General features: G+C 46.9%; 1 protein-coding gene across 1 annotated transcript in view; it reads right to left on the bottom strand.

The window, feature by feature from the left end:
* Positions 1-18,485, bottom strand: part of LOC137541010 (piggyBac transposable element-derived protein 4-like) — a 61,441-nt gene extending 42,956 nt beyond the window's left edge. Inside the window, exon 1 of the mRNA XM_068262161.1 lies at positions 17,057-18,485. Within this exon, the coding sequence (XP_068118262.1) occupies positions 17,057-18,485 (1,429 nt within the window). The remainder of the gene's footprint in view (positions 1-17,056) is intronic.
* Positions 18,486-20,703: the final 2,218 nt, after the last annotated feature.

Consider the following 20,703-nt stretch of genomic DNA (forward strand, 5'->3'; position numbering starts at 1 on the left):
CCGTTTCGTCCGGACCGGAGCCGGACCGGATCCGGACTCCGGCGTCCGTTCCAACATGCGCTATTTTTTGGTCCGGCTGGTCCGGCTGACGTATCCGGACCGGAGCCGGAATGTTGCATCCGGCCAATGGAAACCAATGAGAACCGGAGAGCGCACAACACACTGGCTATAAAAACCGGATGTTATACCACACTTCCTATGCTGACTCTATGGTATGGTGGCCATTTTGGATGGGGACCACATGGCACCAGCGTTCACAGAGTGGAGCAGCAGTGACTTCATGCTGGAGCTCTTTGGCAGCAACATGTCTGACGATATGTCTGATAACGAGGGGGTGAGGCCCTACACATCAGAAGACCTCATCCTACAGGTGCAGCAGGTACCAGCCCTGTGGGACAAGGGGGATGCGGACCACAGCAACATCAAAAAATGCAGAGGCCTGTGGAAAAAAATTGCCAAGCTGTATGTGGAGGACTTTGAGCACTTGAGCAAGAGACAGCAAGGCACAGAGGGTATGTTGACTAGAAGTTTTTGGGGGGGCTTGTGGTTAGCTTGTGATGTATTCCACTTTTGCTATGGATTTGTGTCACCCACGTGTTGCCCACCCACCCGTGGCCCACCCACCTGTTCCCCACCCACCTGTACCCCACCTGTGATGTATCCCACCCACCTGTGATGTATCCCACCCACCTGTACCCCACCTGTGATGTATCCCACCCACCTGTGATGTATCCCACCCACCTGTACCCCACCTGTGATGTATCCCACCCACCTGTACCCTACCTGTGATGTATCCCACCCACCTGTGATGTATCCCACCCACCTGTACCCCACCTGTGATGTATCCCACCCACCTGTGATGTATCCCACCCACCTGTACCCCACCTGTGATGTATCCCACCCACCTGTGATGTATCCCACCCACCTGTGATGTATCCCACCCACCTGTACCCCACCTGTGATGTATCCCACCCACCTGTGATGTATCCCACCCACCTGTACCCCACCTGTGATGTATCCCACCCACCTGCGATGTATCCCACCCACCTGTGATGTATCCCACCCACCTGTACCCCACCTGTGATGTATCCCACCCACCTGCGATGTATCCCACCCACCTGTGATGTATCCCACCCACCTGTACCCCACCTGTGATGTATCCCACCCACCTGTGATGTATCCCACCCACCTGTACCCCACCTGTGATGTATCCCACCCACCTGTGATGTATCCCACCCACCTGTACCCCACCTGTGATGTATCCCACCCACCTGTACCCCACCTGTGATGTATCCCACCCACCTGTACCCCACCTGTGATGTATCCCACCCACCTGTGATGTATCCCACCCACCTGTAACCCACCTGTGATGTATCCCACCCACCTGTGATGTATCCCACCCACCTGTGATGTATCACACCCACCTGTGATGTATCCCACCCACCTGTGATGTATCCCACCCACCTGTGATGTATCCCACCCACCTGTACCCCACCTGTGATGTATCCCACCCACCTGTGATGTATCCCACCCACCTGTGATGTATCCCACCCACCTGTGATGTCTCCCACCCACCTGCGATGTACCCCACCTGTGCACATAAAACATACACAATGACCAATTATTAAACATCAATTTATTGTAAAAAATTAAGACATTTAAAATCACTTAAAAACTTGAAACTCCAAAATAAACACATTTCAACAAAACATATTAAAAACCAAACATTCACCCTCGTCCTGGTGGTGTGGTAAAATAAAGTCTCAGTTGGTCCCTGTTCCGCAGTGACACTACCCTTGGCCTGGTTGCATACCTCCGCAGGGGCATTAGTGGAAGCACATTCGGGGGTTCCGGAGTCTCTCTTTCCTCCTGCCGCACAAAGTTGTGGAGGATGCATGCTGCCTTCACCACGACAACTGCGTTGCCCGGTTTCAGCAGCATGGGCGTGTGGAACACCCTCCACTTTGACACCAGGATCCCAAATGTGCACTCCACCATTCTCCTTGCACGGCTCAACCGAGCATTGAAGTGTAGCTGGCTGGCATCAAGTCCCCTGTCTGGGTACGGACGCATTACATGGTCGGACAGGGCGAAGGCCTCGTCCCCCACAAACACATAGGGGTAGGCTGGTGCCCTTGTCCCAGGCCAGGGTCTGTCACGGGGGAGACGCAGTCTGCCTTCCTCCATCAGCCGGCAAAGGGTCGTACGCTGGAAAATTCCAGAGTCATTGGAACTACCGTACGACCCCACGTCCACGTACACAAACTTGTAGTCCGCATCTGCCACTGCCATTAGAACAATGCTGAAGTATTTTTTATAGTTGAAATAATGGCTGCCACTCCCCACGGGTTTCTGAATCCGGATGTGTTTCCCATCCAGTGCGCCAACACAATTAGGAAACTTGCACTCGGTCCAGAAGCCCTGGGCGATCTCCTCCCATTTCGTGGTGTCCGGCACAGGCATGTATCTGGCCCTCAGTCGCGTCCAAAGGATCCTCGAAGTCCTCACGACGATGCCTGCCACCGTGCTCTTCCCAATACGAAATGTGACATGTAGCGATGTATATGTTTGTCCGGTTGCAATGTACCTACAAGAGAAATAATCGAAATCAATTTTTCATGTCGTTACAGGAGAAAGGTTCAAGACAAGGTGGCGCAATATACGTGATGCATACGTGAAATGGCTACGGAAGAAAAAACTTGCCGAACGAAGTGGCAGTGGCGGGGGAAAGCGACAAAAAGACTACCAATTTGCCAAGCAATTGTCTTTCATCAATGCAAGCCTGGAACCTAGACTGTAAGTACCACTACTGTGGGCAGGAACTGAGAGCTCATTTTAGCAGACAACTACCATGACTTCGGCCATGTATTGCTATAAACTGGCCTCAATTCCCATGGCTAGCGAACTTTTCTCACAAGCTTTATCAAATGTTTGGTAGAAACGGTTGATAAAGTGTTTGCTAGTGTTTGCTAGCTCTGTGAATTGACGCCACATGCTGTTTGGCACACCAATAAATATTGTTTTTATCTACAGGACTGAAGACAATTTGGAGCAAGAGGAACCGACCCAGGAGGCACGGTTCAGCAGTGAGGAGAGCTTGGTGGATGATGACGTTGCCGATGTAACCTATTTCCCCGAGGAGAGGAGTAGGAGGAGGGAGTCCTTAGCTATCCCAGCTCTCTCCTTTGATGATGACTTGGGAGAAGAGAGCTTGGATGTTGAGGTTGCAGGACCGAGTGTGGAAGAAGCTGCACCTCCACAATCGACCGCTATGGAAGCTCCAGGGGAACAAGAACAAAGTGAGGAGCACCGAGAGACTGCAGCACAACCAGCGCGCAGGGCAACCCCGACACAGGCCAGAGGACGGGAAGATGCTGCCACACCACCAGTGAGGACCACCCCACCAGTGAGGCGTCGAGGTACCCTCCCCCCAACAAGGAGAGAGACAGAGTCCGAGATGTCCGGGGCTGTCTCCGGACTTCTCGGGATTCTTCAGAGCCACCAAACTCTCATAACCCGGCAGTTGCAAGATGAGGACAGGGGCCATATCATGGAGCAGTACAAGTCCCACATCACTTCACTGCAATGTGAGCTCGACGCTGTACATCGGCACTACAGGGACGAGCTTAAAATGATGCATGAGATGCACAGAGGAGAAATCGACCAACTGCGTGCGCAGCATCATCAGTCGGTGGGCCAGCTGCAGAACATGATGCAGCAAATGCATCAACAAAGCAAGGAACTACTGAGATTGCAGGCACACCCGTGTTTTCACACTGTGATGTCTCTAATACCATATTTGGAAAAGGTGCCTTCCCAAAACATGATGGCGTGCCATTCCACTTTGCTGGAGGTGATCAAACAACACATGGACACGCCATTATTGCAACCACCAATTTTTAGACCCCCACAACCAACAGCGGTGCCCACCTGGCAATCATCACAGATGTACACCGGCTACAGAGGCAGTCAATATGGGCCACCGCTGTCAGGGTCCAGATTTCCAGGCAGCAACTCCCACCTTTTCTAGTAGTGGTGCCGATACAATTTGAAAAAAAAAGTCAAATTGTTCCTGGACATGCTCCTCTGAATACCTCCGATCCTCGGAGGAAGGATACCATCCCAGGGCTTTTTAGCCCAGCCTTTTCCCTGCCCCATCTCCTTCAACCAAGGTTCAGAGGTGTTCAGATGACCATGTCAGGGAACTTTTGTTTTTGCTGGACTTGAACTTTAGGGCCTGGTGTCCCCGAAAGACACTACCTGGGTCACAACCTTGTGCCTGTTGCACTGCACCTGTAGTCCTGCACCTGTGCCTTTGATTCCTCTTGTTCCTTACTTTGTTGTTCCTAATCACTTGCACAAGACCCTTGGAGCCATGGGTGAAGGACACCTTCACTGGTCGGTGAGAGGCCTAGCCTTTTCACTGACCTGTGTCCTTCATCCATGGCTCAGAGGGTCCTGTGCCAGTGGTTAGGTTTTTAAAGCACTTCAATTTTAGGGCCTGGTGTCCCCGAAAGACACTACCTGGGTCACAACCTTGTGCCTGTTGCACTGCACCTGTAGTCATGCACCTCTGCCATCGGTTCCTCTTGCTCCTCACTTTGTTCTTGTTCCTAACCACTTGCACAAGACCCTTTGAACCATGGATGAAGGACACCTTGACTGGTCGGTGAGAGGCCTAGCCTTTTCACTGACCTGTGTCCTTCATCCATGGCTCAGAGGGTCCTGTGCCAGTGGTTAGGTTTTAGAAGCACTAATAATTTAGGGCCTGGTGTCCCCGAAAGACACTACCTGTAGTCCTGCTCCTCTGCCATCGGTTCCTCTTGCTCCTCACTTTGTTATTGTTCCTAATCACTTGCACAAGACCCTTGAAACCATGGATGAAGGACACCTACACTGGTCGGTGAGAGGCCTAGCCTTTTCACTGACCTGTGTCCTTCATCCATGGCTCAGAGGGTCATGTGCCAGTGGTTAGGTTTTTGAAGCACTAATAATTTAGGGCCTGGTGTCCCCAAAAGACACTACCTGTAGTTCTGCTCCTCTGCCATCGGTTCCTCTTGCTCCTCACTTTGTTCTTGTTCCTAATCACTTGCACAAGACCCTTGAAACCATGGATGAAGGACACCTTGACTGGTCGGTGAGAGGCCTAGCCTTTTCACTGACCTGTGTCCTTCATCCATGGCTCAGAGGGTCCTGTGCCAGTGGTTAGGTTTTAGAAGCACTAATAATTTAGGGCCTGGTGTCCCCGAAAGACACTACCTGTAGTCCTGCTCCTCTGCCATCGGTTCCTCTTGCTCCTCACTTTGTTCTTGTTCCTAATCACTTGCACAAGACCCTTGGAGCCATGGATGAAGGACACCTACACTGGTCGGTGAGAGGCCTAGCCTTTTCACTGACCTGTGTCCTTCATCCATGGCTCAGAGGGTCCTGTGCCAGTGGTTAGGTTTTTGAAGCACTTTAATATTAGGGACTGGTGTCCCCGAAAGACACTTGGGCAGCTATGCCCTGCAACTCTTCCAGCACAAAGTTGGTGGTTGGTGTTCCTTAAAACTGACATACCAACATACCATAGATATGTTATTTTTTTGTCTTCCATGTTGGAAGAATGTTTCCATGTTGGAAAGTGGTTGTTTTTGCAATAAAAAAATTTGTTTTTACATACCTCAGTGTGATGAGTAGTTGTTCTTGTGGTGTGACTGCTCTCCTGAACGTGGTATCCTTCTTCCTAAGGTCATCCTTCACCATCTCCAAAAGGGTATCAAACCTGTCAGGAGATGGAAAGGAAGAAGCTGTAAAGTATGTTGTGGGACAAGGTGTTGGGTGGAGGATGGGGGAGGTGTGTTTACAGAGGTTTGGGAGTGTTGTGGAGGGTGGGGGTGTAGTGTATAGCTAGGTATACAGGGGTGTGGGGGTCAGGGTGGTGTGTTTAGCTAGGTATACAGGGATGAGGTGTTGTGGGGGTGAGGGTGGGGTGTTTAGGAAGGGTGGGGGTTGGTGTATTTAGGCCTATATACTTACAGGGGAATAGACATCCGAGTGTAGCTGTAGAACTTCTGTGGGTGTCGTCTGAGCAGGGGTGCAGCTAAGGTTTTTGTGGCCCCAAGCGGACTGTAGGAAGTGGCCCTATCCTGCGGCCCGGCGAAAAATGGGTGTGGCTATCCCGCATAAGTGGGCATTGCCATGGCATGTGGGTGGAGCTGGAGGGCTGATTGGGGCGGGGCTGTTTGCGGGGAAAATGGATGTGGGGGTGCTTGAGGCGCGAGTAGCGCGCCGCGTCGAAGGATGGATTTGGCCATGACATTGTATGGGCAGAGCTTAACCGTAGCACAGCAAATATAGCCAACTATGACCATTAAATAATAAATGCAGCAACAGTTACCCCAGACACCACAAAATAAAAATGCAATTTGTGCAACATTTCAGCAGAAAACAAACGCAATTTGGGCCACATTTCAGCAGAAATCAAACGCAATTAGGGCCACATTTCAGCAGAAATCAAACGCAATTAGGGCCACATTTCAGCAGAAATCAAACACAATTAGGGCACAGTTCAGCAGAAATCAAACACAATTAGGGCACAGTTCAGCAGATATCAAATGCAATTAGGGCACATTTTAAGAGCTGCAAAAAGAAAAGAATTTACTCACCTGGCACTGGCAGAAGTCTTCTCTCCCCGTCTCCTCTCCTGGCCGGTTCCTCAGGCGCGCAGTTCCCACGGAGCTCCCTCCCTCCTCCAATCTCCCGCGCTGATTGAATCAGGGCTACGGGAAGATGGCCACCCGAAGCCCTGTACTGAAGGCATAAATAGTCTCCAGAGCAGGGCTTCGGCGGCGGCCATCTTCCCGTAGCCCTGCCCTGCTCTGCCAGCCCCGCGGGGCTGCGGGAAAACAGTGACGTCACGCCTACGTCACTGAGCCGCCGAGGCCCCTACGATCTTGAGGCCCCAAGCGGCCGCTTGGTTCGCTTTATGCCTCGCGGCGCCCCTGCGTCTGAGGTCCCGGTAGAGGGCCTGGAACTCTCCCTTCCTCTGCCTCCTGGCTAGTAGAGGGTGCACCCACCATCTCCTGCGAGGAGCACGCCTTCTCCCCACATAGTAGTAGGTAAACAACAGGAAGGAGAGAATTCCCAGGTAATAAGCGTAAAAAATGACTGGATCCATGGTCCCAACTGCTGTCTCTGTATCCAAGGATGGTCTCCACACGTCCAGCTGTCTCCAACAATGACCCCAGAGCTTCTGCTGACCTCCCAGAACCCCAGGTATTTATACAGGTTGTTATCTCTTTAAGAATCCGGATCCGGACCGCAACTGTGTTCATACCGCACGGAAACCGTATGCAACCGGACCGGATCCGGACAGGAACCGTACGGTTCAGGTCCGATCCGGCTCCGGTGCGGTCCGGACATCCGGTGCGGTTTTCGCAAAACCGCAAGTGTGAACGGGGCCTAAGTGAAACAATGTGTTTATTTTCTCTCTACAGTTACGCTTTAAGGTCATTAGCTGGATCACAACATGAAAAGACAATAAAAAAAAAAACTCATGATAATGGTAAAGCGTACGGTTAGTAACAGGTTTACGTAAAAGAAAAAAAAAAAGACGTGCTGGCACTGGCGGAAAGTGAATTCCACATTTGTGCAAGGTTAATGAAATTTTTATGTGAACTGTATTATTAATCTAAAGCGTTTTTTATGAGCTGGTAAAAGATTTAGTGGCCGTAATTCTCAGTGACAGAGCGGTGAGGAAGTGCCAGCATGCAGAGAATCATAACACGATGAGATCGAACACGCACACGTTTGTTACACGCTCGCTCAGTACCTTTATTGCTCCCCCAGGTAAAAGTCGTATGTATGGAAGCATCATTTCACAACAACACATAATGAAATACTGCACAGCCAAATAAGGCAATATATCCCCATCCCACTCAGACGCCGTCCGAACGCTCTGCAGTCTTTATTGCTTGTGTTGGCGAGGGGAGCAGGTGTGGACGGTCCCCTGTGCAGCAATTAAAGGTAAACTATTTGGTATTCCCAGCGATGAGTTATCGCTGCAGAAACTGTAAAGAATGTCTGATGCGTCTTACTCACTGCTACGTGCCTGTTGTGCCACCTGGCTCATATAGAGATGTGACAGAGCAGTTGTCTTCCTTATGACCGTTGAGATCAAATCAATCGTTTGCTAAGGCGCCCAGAGATATTTGCACTGTTTTCAGAACTCTGTGAGTCTCCACAGTAAAGGCATGAATTGCAGTTAGAGGACACCTGAAGCGAGAGGGATATGAAGGCTGCCATATTTATTTAAACGATACCAGTTAACTGGCAGTCGTGCTGGTTTGTCAGGCATCAATAGTCTATGAATCACACACCTGGAACAAGCATGCGGCTAATGTACATCACACTTCAGTCAGAGCACCTGATCTGCTGCATGCTTGTTCAGGGTCTATGGCTAGAAGTATTGTAACCAGTTTTTAATCCGCCAACTGTCAACACTCACCAGACACCGACACAGAGTATTGAATTCCCATAATGTATTAGGACCAAGAAATAAATACAGGTCCAAGTAAAAGGAACTCTCTGAACCAATGGAAATTATTACAATATATTTTCTACATATTCCAGATTTTCTTGAAATCTTCATTTTTCTTCTTCCATGGCAACTGAAAAGGAATTCCGGATTAAACACAATATTCGACACCACCAAACTTTTGGTGAGTATTCAAGTAGATCTAGTTCATAAATTATCCTAATATAAATGACAGACGTACTAATTTAGTCCCATATCTCCCATGTAAAGTTCAATTAAATTGAAAAGCCCAAACCCCCACCGAAACAAAGCTAGAATTGAACTGAGGGCGAAAAAGGAGAGAACACAGTGTCTCTATACTATAACATTTTTGCTGATCAGCAAAACCTTTATTTTCTTCAAACTCCCGTTATCTACCCAGATCCAATGGTGTTTCTTAAAGGGTATCTGAATCTGTTTCAAACAATCAATTGATCTAGTCTTTAAGTACTGAATAAATAGATAAATAAAAATAAATAAATAACTTAATAAATATATAAATGAGCTAGGGAGTTAATAGTATTAATAAGTTAATACATTAATAAAATAAATAGATAATTGATAAAAACAATCTCCACTTTTCTTGCAGGTGAACTACAGCGGTAAACATTCCAAAACAAGAACATGGAAAAAGGTGATTATCATCAAAAAGAAAAACAAAACAAAAATAATTTCTTCCTCCACAGGATGATCTGCATGCAAGCTGCACAGTCTATAAAAAGGTAACTAACCATTAGCTTCTTTCACACTGGTAAGTTAGTGTTATTTATTCTGCTTTTTTATTCCTTTCTAGGGGTCCCAGAGTTCAGCACCGGATCAGACAGCTTATAGGTGAGTATATTTCTGAATCTCAGTGGTTCGTCTATTTTTCTTATACATCAGCTATATATATATATATATATATATATATATATAGGCGGCTGGGGGCGATATATTCATATCTAAGTACATACAAGGGGAACATAGCCGTTGACAGAACTCTATTTCCAACTCTGAGCATTTATTGAACAGGTTTGCTCCACAATAATCAGAACCCAAAATATTCAAGCATTTCTAGCATCTGGGTATTTCTTTACAAACAGTCTCTTTTTCCTGAGCAAGGCCTCCATTAGTCACACAAAATATATATATATATATATATACATATTGTAGGAAAACTGCTGCTTCTGCTCTGTTATCTGTCACTAAAGACTATTTCTCTTTCTCATATATGGTGGCCTGTTAATAATCAGCTTTTATACTCATCAGATCTAGCGAGTATTCTTGCGGCCTCACTAACACAGAATCAGTGTTTCTTCTTTCTCTCCTGTCTTTTTTAGACATGGACATCTCTCTCAGGCTATATTTCTGTCGCTGAACTTAGTTGTGGATAGCTGCAGAGGTCCCAAGAGGGATTTTTTCTGTGACCCGCTGTGTCGCTGTGGCTCTATCTCCTGCAGACCGCTCCGGCCATCTCCGCTATGTCCCCCCTCTGTTCCTCTCATCGCCGCCACACAACAACTGTGCAATACCTCAGAGAGACTGGCTATATCCAGTCTCTCTAACGGCTCCCCGCGCGCCGTCCCCTATTGGCTGCTCGCGTTGTCAGCGCAAGCAGCTCCCTCCCAGAAATTTTGTATGCGCTCGCTCCCCGCTGCGCGTCCCCAGTTGTTTCGCAACCAAATGAAGTGCGTGCGACCATACCGGCGCACGCACTTCCGCTCTCCTTCTGTAGCCCCCACGCTCCCTTGCCTGTCATCCCTCTGAGCCAGCAGCAAAAAAAATAAATAAATAAACGCTGCTGCTCAGAATACACAGCACACCCCACAGCCAAACCCATTCTCCCATCCATGCACAGGATACAGTATTAGAGGCAGATAATCAGCAGGACAGCCAGGCAATGTGCATAGTTTGAAAGGAAATACAAATGGCAGCCTCCATATCCCTCACACTTTAGGGTTATTTTAACTGACAAGAGAACTTTTAAACAGAGATGACCAATGAGGTGCCAGTGATTATGTCTTGCATGCAAAGTGTATGCAGTCCAAAAAGAGTACTTGATTAGCCCAATTTCAAGCTAGATACTATCTGCATTCATTTTCACTGTTTATCTACTATACAGGAAGAGTGTGAAAAAAAAAAAAAAAAAAAAAAATACAGTGGTGTGAAAAACTATTTGCCCCCTTCCTGATTTCTTATTCTTTTGCATGTTTGTCACACTTAAATGTTTCTGCTCATCAAAAACCGTTAACTATTAGTCAAAGATAACATAATTGAACACAAAATGCAGTTTTAAATGATGGTTTTATTATTTAGTGAGAAAAAAACTCTCCAAATCTACATGGCCCTGTGTGAAAAAGTGATTGCCCCCCTTGTTAAAAAATAACTTAACTGTGGTTTATCACACCTGAGTTAAATTTCTGTAGTCACCCCCAGGCCTGATTACTGCCACACCTGTTTCAATCAAGAAATCACTTAAATAGGAGCTATCTGACACAGAGAAGTAGACCAAAAGCACCTCAAAAGCTAGACATCATGCCAAGATCCAAAGAGATTCAGGAACAAATGAGAACAAAGTAATGTAATTGAGATCTATCAGTCTGGTTATAAAGCCATTTCTAAAGCTTTGGGACTCCAGCGAACCACAGTGAGAGCCTTTATCCACAAATAGCAAAAACATGGAACAGTGATGAACCTTCCCAGGAGTGGCTGGCCGACCAAAATTACCCCAAGAGCGCAGAGAAAAAACTCATCCGAGAGGCCACAAAAGACCCCAGGACAACATCTAAAGAACTGCAGGCCTCACTTGCCTCAATTAAGGTCATTGTTCATGACTTCACCATAAGAAAGAGACTGGGCAAAAACGGTCTGCACGGCAGATATCCAAGGCGCAAACCACTTTTAAGCAAAAAGAGCATTAAGGCTCGTCTCAATTTTGCTAAAAAAAACATCTCAATGATTGGCAAGACTTTTGGGAAAATACCTTGTGGACCGACGAGACAAAAGCTGAACTTTTTGGAAGGTGCGTGTCTTGTTACATCTGGCGTAGAAGTAACACAGCATTTCAGCAAAAGAACATCATACCAACAGTAAAATATGGTGGTGGTAGTGTGATGGTCTGGGGTTGTTTTGCTGCTTCAGGGCCTGGAAGGCTTGCTGTGATAGATGGACCCATGAATTCTACTGTCTACCAAAAAATCCTGAAGGAGAATGTCCGGCCATCTGTTTGTCAACTCAAGCTGAAGCGATCTTGGGTGCTGCAGCAGGACAATGACCCAAAACACACCAGCAAATCCACCTCTGAATGGCTGAAGAAAAACAAAATGAAGTCTTTAGAGTGGCCTAGTCAAAGTCCTGACCAGAATCCTATTGAGATGTTGTGGCATGACCTTAAAAAGGCGGTTCATGCTAGAAAACCCTCAAATAAAGCCGAATTACAACAATTCTGCAAAGATGAGTGGGCCAAAATTCCTCCAGAGCGCTGTAAAAGACTCGTTGCAAGTTATCGCAAACGCTTGATTGCAGTTATTGCTGCTAAGGGTGGCCCAGTCAGTTATTAGGTTCAGGGGGCAATTTCTTTTTCACACAGGGCCATGTAGGTTTTGAGTTATTTTTCTCACTAAATAATAAAAACCATCATTTAAAACTGCATTTTGTGTTCAATTATGTTGTCTTTGACTAATAGTTAATGGTTTTTGATGAGCAGAAACATTTAAGTGTGACAAACATGCAAAAGAATAAGAAATCAGGAAGGGGGCAAATAGTTTTTCACACCACTGTATATATATATATAATTATTTATTATATAATAGAATTATTCATACCCCTGGAAAATTTTGACTTATAGTTACTTTTATTCAACCAGCAAGTTTATGTTTTGACAGGAACTAATATAGGTGAAAAGATAATAAGATGATGTACAAGAGGCATTATTGTGTAAAAAAAACCATTTCTCAGCTTTCATTTACATTTGAGTAAAAAGTGTCCAGTCCAAAATTATTCATACCCTTCTCAATACTCAATAGAAAAGCCTTTATTGGCTATTACAGCAATGAAACACTTCCTATAATTGCAGACCAGCTTTTTGCATGTCTCCACAGGTATTTTTGCCCATTCATCTTTAGCAATCAGCTCCAAATCTTTCAGGTTGGAGGGCCTTCTTGCCATAACCCTGATCTTTAGCTCCCTCCACAGATTCTCAATTGGATTCAAGTCAGGACTCTGACTGGGCCACTCCAATTCTTCACTAGAGATGGCCCGAACGGTTCACCAGCGAACGGATCCCGGCGAACTTCCGGTGGTTCGCGATCGCGGAGAACCGCAACCTTTTCCGGAAGTTCGGTTCGCCCCCATAGTGCATCATTAGGGTCAACTTTGACTCTACATCACAGTCAGCAGGCACATTGTAGCCAATCAGGCTACACTCCCTCCTGGGGCCCCACCCCCCTTATAAAAGGCAGGCACCGCCGGCCATTATACTCAGTCGTGTGCCTGCAGTAAATAGAGATGGGACACTTGCTGCTCTTTCATAGGGAAAGATTAGTTAGGCTCTTGTAGGCTTCTTAGCTTGCTCCTTGCTGATTCTTATTGCTAAAATAGCACCCCACAACAGCTCTTTTAAGAGCTAATCTTGTTCTTGTGATCTATTTTTTTTCCTGTGTGTCCCACTGACACTTGTGTTGCATAGACACCCTTGATAATTCATACTGTGTGTGTGCCACTGCCAGGCCCAGCACATTCAGTGACTACCTGTGTGTGTGACAGGTGCACATTGTAATACCCATTACTGCATATACCTATCTAACTACCTGTTGTTCACAGTGCACCCACCTACCTACGTGAGCGCACGCAGTGTCACTGTACCTGTCCGCTACCTGTCTGTGTGTGACAGGTGCATATTGTAATACCCAGTACTGCATATACCTACCTACCTACCTGTTGTTCACAGTGCACCCACCTACCTACGTGAGCGCACGCAGTGTCACTGTGCCTGTCCGCTACCTGTCTGTGTGTGACAAGTGCACATTGCAATACCCATTACTGCATATTCCTACCTATCTGTTGTTCACAGTGCACCCACCTACCTATGTGTGTTGAGCGCACGCAGTGTCATTGTGCCTGTCCGCTACGTGCACATTGTAATACCATCACTGCATATACCTACCTGTTGTGTTCAGTACACCCACCTCATCACTGCATATACCTACCTGTTGTGTTCAGTGCACCCACCTCATCACTGCATATACCTACCTGTTGTGTTCAGTGCACCCACCTACCTACGTGAGTGCACGCAGTGAGATATACCACTCCTTGTATACCTGTTAACTGCACCTGTGTGACTGCACATTGTATTAGTCAAGTCAGTGCATACCTTTCACTTCATCCCCCCCAATATGGACACAACGGACAAAACAGGCAGAGGTAGAGGCAGACCCAGAGGAAGGCCACCCAGCAGGTCTGTGCGAGGTCATGTTGATGTGATTTCGTGCAGCCCTCAACCAAAGTACAGTGCTCAGAAGAAGGCACGTCCCATCAACTCCTAAGATTGTCAGGACGTGGTTGACTATTTAACACAGAACACCTCATCTTCCGCAGCCACCAGCGCTACTACAAACACCACATCCGTTGCATTTGACACTTTGCAGGAGTTAATTGGTGGGGAATTAACTGATTCACAGCCATTATTGTTACAACCAGATGAAGGCGCTAAGCAAGTTACACCACCTCATATGTCTGAGTTAGGCGGCGACACTATGGGCGTAACGCGTGAAGATGATGAAGTACCTGCTGTTAGTGTAGTTTTGAAGGTGTCTGAGGCAAGCGAAGCTGGGCAGGATGATTATGATGATGACGATTATACGGATCCCACGTATGTCCCCAATAGAGGAGATGAACAAGGGGACAGTTCAGAGGGGGAGTCAGAGAGGAGTAGGAGGAGACGAGTTGCTGAAAGAAGCACCTTTGCACCTTCACAGCCACCCTCCTCCACTCCGCCTCTGACCTTGAGCGGTTCTTACTCCTCTGCACACAGCAGCCAGGTGCCCGTAAGGAAATCTTTGAGCGGAAGAAGCCAATGTCTGCCAGTCACCCCCTTACCCGGCGTCTGACAGCTGGCTTGGCGGAACTGTTAGCTCGCCAGCTGTTACCATACAAGCTGGTGGACTCTGAGGCCTTCCGTAAATTTGTGGCCATTAGGACACCGCAGTGGAAAATACCAGGCTGCAAATATTTCTCTTAAAAGGCGATACCCAAACTGTACCGTGAAGTTGAGAGGCAAGTGGTGTCATCTCTGGACTTAAGGGTCCACCTGACCACGGATGCCTGGTCTGCCAAGCACGGTCAGGGCTGCTTCATTACTTACACAGCCCATTGGGTCAACCTGGTGACCGATGGCAAGCAGGGAGTAAGTGGCTGTGCAGCGGACCAATTTGTGACACCTCCACGGCTTGCAGGCAGGCCTCCTGCCACCTCCTCTCCTCATGCTACATCCTCTTCGCTGTTGTCCTCCTCCTCCTTGGCTGAGTGGCAGTTCAACTCTACTGGTGCTGCAATCTCCTCTCCAGCTACACAGCCCCAGCTCCCCAGGGCCTATGCTGCATGCCAGGTACGACGGTGTCACGCCATCTTAGACATGTCTTGCCTCAAAGCGGAGAGTCACACTGGACCAGCTCTCCTGGATTCTCTTAACAAACAGGTGGATCAGTGCTGACCCCGCACCAGCTGGAGATCGGTGTAAAGTCTAAGACCTGTAATATAAATTTAAAGTGAGGCCAAACACCTCTAATCATACGTTGGCTAATGGACTTCGAATTTTAGGCCCTTTAGAAAGAAGATCACACAGACACCAGCTACATGTTTGCAAACCAGATCTTCCTTTAACCATTTCAGCCCGCAAGGATTTTTCACCTTATGCATCAGAGCAATTTTCACCTCCCATTCATTTGCTAATAACTTTATCACTACTTAACACAATTTATTGATCTATATCTTGTTTTTTCCGCCACTAATTAGGCTTTCTTTGGGTGGTACATTTTGCTAATTTTTTTATAAATGCATTTTAACAGGATTAATAAGAAGAAAATGGAAATAATTAATTATTTCTCAGTTTTCATCCGTTATAGCTTTAAAATAATCCACGCTACCATAATTAAAACCTATGTATTTTATTTTACCGTTTGTCTCGGTTATGACAGCATTTAAATTTTGTCCCTATCACAATGTATGGCGCCAATATTTTATTTGGAAATAAAGGTGCATTTTTTACGTTTTGCATCCATCACTATTTACAAGCTTATAATTTAAAAAATGTTCGTAGTATACCCCCTTCAAATGCATATTTAAAAAGTTCAGGCCCTTGGGTAACTATTTATGTCTTTTTTCTTTATTGTAATTTTTTTTTCCATTAAAAATTTTATTTGGGTAATATTTTGGTGTGGGAAATTAACAGTTAATTTTTAATGTTATTATATGTGTAAATTGTCATGTAAAAAATATGTAGATGTAGTTTTACTATTTGGCCACAAGATGGCCACCTTGAGTTTTTTTTTGTCCTTGTGCTTTTTGCTAACTGGAAGCACAAGGAGGATGCGGAAAATTTTACGTGCAGAAAGACTGAACCCTCTAGTAAGAGCGCTTTGGTTTTTCTGCTGGGGACACGGATCGGTGATCGGGAACCATGTTCCCGTTCACTGATCCCAGGGCTACCGGGGGACAGCACGGGGGCGCGCCCGCAATCGCACGCCGAAGCGCAGCACCGTCCGGGCGGCAGAAATGGTTAATGAAAGTCTTCAGGTTTTTATAGCATTACAGTCACAGAAAGCATTATGTCATTAAGTTAATAAGTACAATATGGCGTGATTAGCTTATATTCCTAACTTTCATACCTGTCAGCTAATAAATTTGCTAAAGACTGCAGAAATACAGTTATCTATCGAACATGTCCTGAATATCTCCCTATCTAGTTTTGGTCACCTAATTTAACCTCCCTGGTGGTACATTGCTGTCTGGAATTATGAGTCAAAAGCGGTACATTGTTTTTCAAGAATTTTGGGCCTCCCAATTCTAAAGTGTGAACTCACCAAAATATGTCAGAATAAAGGCTTGGTACACATTATGCATATAAATAAAAGACTAGAACACAAATTTGATGAAATAATTGAATTTATCAATAATCTGAAAAAATTAGGAAAACTGTACAAGGCAGCAGGTTTGTATACACTATGTACATGTATATCTAGTACACCTCTCGTGTATGATATAATTTAAAGCAGGGAACTGCACAGAGTCCAACATTACAGTCAGGGCAGTAAATCCGCGACTCCTTCCTGACTTTTTTGCCCTTGTCGTCGGTCTTGGAGCAGCAAACCACACATGTCCGACACGGTGTGGATTTTTTGGGAGTGGGGGGTATGTATTCCGGGAAGTGGCGACCAGTGAGTCGCTCCGGGTTAACTATATAGGAGGCCCGGCGCCCCGTTCTGACATCTGCTGCAGTCTGATATTTCAAACAGATGCACTCACACATCCTCCATATGTAGTCCGCATGTGTAAAGGGCCTTTCACTGCGCTGCTTGAACAGAATGTAACTATTCCAGAGACTCTGCTCCAGGAGGTGACGGAATATTTTTTTGTAATATTTTTTTTGTTGTTTGCGGACTGCGGGGTAGAAGGTTACCGCCTGGTCCGCTCTGTCCACTCCACCCATCGTCAGGTTATAGTCCATCACGACTTGCGGTTTCTCAACCTCTTTTCCTCCTCTCGTTCGGGTGGGGACAGTGGAGGTATCGTGGACTGTGGAGAGGAGAGATACATCTTTTTTATCTCGCCAGCGGAGTGCCAGCATCTTTCCTTTCTGCCAAGCAGTTATGTCCCCAGGTTTCAACTTCTGCTTTGCAAAAGCTGTCGGCATCTCCCGCTGGTTCGGCCTAACGGTTCCGTAGGCATCAGTTCGATGCTTTATCAGCAACTCGAAAAGTTCCGGGGAGCTATAGAAGTTGTCAGTGGTGACGCAGTAGCCCTTGTCCAGTAGTGGTTCCACAAGGGACAGCACTGAAGAGGTCGCCACTCCATACTCGCTGAACCGGGGACTGAATTTGGTTCCCTTGCCGGTGTACAGCACAGTGTTCCATATGTACCCTGTTGATGACTCACAGAGGGTGTAGGACTTGATCCCAAAGCGGGCCCGCTTGGAAGCAATGTATTGGAGCCAGCTCAGCCTCCCTTTGTATGCCATCAGGCTCTCGTCCACCGATATGTCCCTCTCTGGAATATAGGTTGTGCGGAAGTTGTTCACCACCATCTCATAAACTTCCCAAATCTTTTTGAGTTTTGGAGCAGGGTGAGTGGACTCCTCAAAGGCGTCATTGTCCGCAAAATGGAGGAACTTCATGATGAGCGAAAAACGGTACTCGCTCATCACAGTACCAAAAAAAGGGGTGGCTATAATTCTGTTTGTGGTCCAATACCACTTCTGCAGGGGCTTCCCCACCACCCCCTGCAGAATGATAAGGCCCAAGAAAATCCACAGGTCCTCTTTAGTGACTGGCTCCCAGGTCCTGGTCCTTGAAAAGGGGCGTCGTGGAGCAGCCAGCTGCTGGGAGGCATAGCGGTTAGTCTCCTCCACTATTTTCTCGATAACCGCATCATCAAAGAAGAGCTGCAGGTAGGCCAGCGGGTTATGTTCACACTCCTTCTTCAAGCCAGGCTCCCCAGTAAAAGGGAACCGTGGAGGCGGTGGCGGAGCCTGAGACAGGTCAATGGGGCACCACACCCGGACATCACTGACCTCAGTAGTAATGGAACCGATGTCGCTGTCGCTTTCGCTACCTGAGTCAGATGAGAGGTCCCCAGGTGCGTCGCTGTCGCTTGAGTCCGCCAGTGACTGCAGATCGCTGTCCTCCACCTCCGCCAGCAATTCCGCAGTGAGACGCCTTCTGGTAGAGGATGCCATCATAAATGACAGGCAGGCAGAGGTCGGCGTAAACGGCAGGCAGAGAGTAGTCAAAGTTCAGGCAAAAATCGGCAACGGTAAAATCAATCAATACAGGGAGCAGGCAAAGAGTAGTCAAAGTCCAGGCAAAAATCAGCAACAGTAAATCAATCAATCCAGGGAGAAGGCAGAAAGAATAGTCAAAGTCCAGGCAAAAATCGTTAACAGGTATCCAAATCAGCAATCAGCTACTCACAGATCACAGAGATCAAACAGCCAGCAGCCACGGTCTCCAGGGAGCAAATGGCAACATTGAATTGAATACAAACTTACTTGTATTCAATTCAATGCAGCTAGCAGCCAATCAGATAATCTGTTTATTATTTTTTTTTCCTCTCCAGCCAATCACATAATTTATTTAGTTTTTCTTCCTCCCTCCCCATGTGCCCAATCACATAATTTATAATATTTGTATGCCTCCCTGCCATGGCCAATCAGGAAGCTCTTTTCATTTTCCCTCTCTGTCTCCCTCCCTCCATCCCCATGTGGCCAATGAAAATTGTTTCATTTTTTTTTTAAACTATCCCTTCCTCCCCGATGACGTCACGCCGCCCCCCGACGTCACGCCGCATCGCCGCTGCAGACAGAGGATTGGCCGCCGGGTCCCCGGAAGATCAAAGAGGTAATGGGGACTCCGGCGGCCGGGAGAGAGCAGCCTGGGTCCCGCTGTGCAGCGCCGATCGCGCGCGGGACCCAGGAGGAGTGCAGAAGCTATTTTTAGACTGCCCGACCTGAGCACGGGCATACCGCTCTGCACTTGTAACTCACAGCCCGTGCTCAGGTCGGGCTTACCGCCAGGGGGGTTAAGCAAGATAAAGTGAGAAGAATAAACTTTAGAATCATTAGTTTCCATATCTAGTTTCTATTGCCCCACCAGTAACTGTGAAGAGAAAAGTAATTTCAGCTTTATTTGAAACCTAAGAGGACAGGTTGTCTCGCTAAAGACTAAAAAGATCTATAACTAAGTATAGCTATAGTGTAAGGTATATTGAAGAAACCCTCACATTTCCCCCCTTTTGGCCATATGATGGCCACATTAACCACTTCACCACTGAGGGGTTTTACCCCTTGAACACCAGAGCAATTTTCACCTTTTAGCGCTCCTTCCATTCATTCGTCTATAACTTTATTATTACTTATCACAATGAAATGAACTATATCTTGTTTTTTTCGCCACCAATTAGGCTTTCTTTAGGTGGGGCATTATGCCAAGAATTATTTTATTCTAAAAGTGTTTTAATGGGTGTAACGAATGGTGTCAGCACACAGAGTGTATCTGATTATTGATGATCTGCAGTATCACCAATAATACAGATGTTATACCTGATCCTATGGTGATCTTCAGAATCACCAATAATACAAGTATAGCTTGACACAGGACACCTAATGTAGTGTGAGTGTTTGGTGCAACAGTAAGAAAGGTTATCTCCCGAGGAGCGGGAGATACAGACACTACCGCAGCCAAGGATTCCCTGAGGAGCAGGGAATTGGACTGCACTGCAGCCAGTGGACACCTGAGGTGCGGGTGGCCTCTGACTGTGTAGACACTAACCTCCTTAAAAGGAGGAGATGGAGATTGTACTGCAGCCAGGGATTCCCTGATGGATCGGGAATCAGACTGTACTGCAGCCAAGGATTCCCTGATGGGCTGGGAATCAGACTGTACTGCAGCCAGTGGACTCCTATGGGGTAAAGTCCCCTGACTGGACTGTAAGGAGGTCTTCCTGCCGAGCAGACAGCCTTTACAGCTAATGAACACCTAGAGAGTTGGTGTCACAAGAAGTACAGTGAGGCTGCTCACCCAAGGGACGAGTGACAGCCAGAAGGGTCATACAGGCCAGGTCGGCAACACACGAGCAGATAAAGTACAGAGACAGAAGACTGATACGGTATCCGGGTACAGGCAAGGTTGGCAACGGGTAGACAGATAGGCAAGATACCGAATCAGTGAGCAGGAGAGTGGTCAACAAAGCCAGAGATCCTAACAGGTAACAGTATAGCACAATCCTAGTCTGAGGTGTGAGGTCCTTGGTCTCAACACCTGGGAACTAGTCTAGAGAATAACAGTAGTAACACAGCAATCTCCTAGTCTTAGGTGTGAGGTCCTTGGTCTCAACACCTGGGAACTAGTCTGAAGTATAACAGTAGTAACACAGCAATCTCCTAGTCTTAGGTGTGA

This window comes from Hyperolius riggenbachi, chromosome 12 (genome assembly GCF_040937935.1).
Source record: "Hyperolius riggenbachi isolate aHypRig1 chromosome 12, aHypRig1.pri, whole genome shotgun sequence".
NCBI lineage: Eukaryota > Metazoa > Chordata > Amphibia > Anura > Hyperoliidae > Hyperolius > Hyperolius riggenbachi.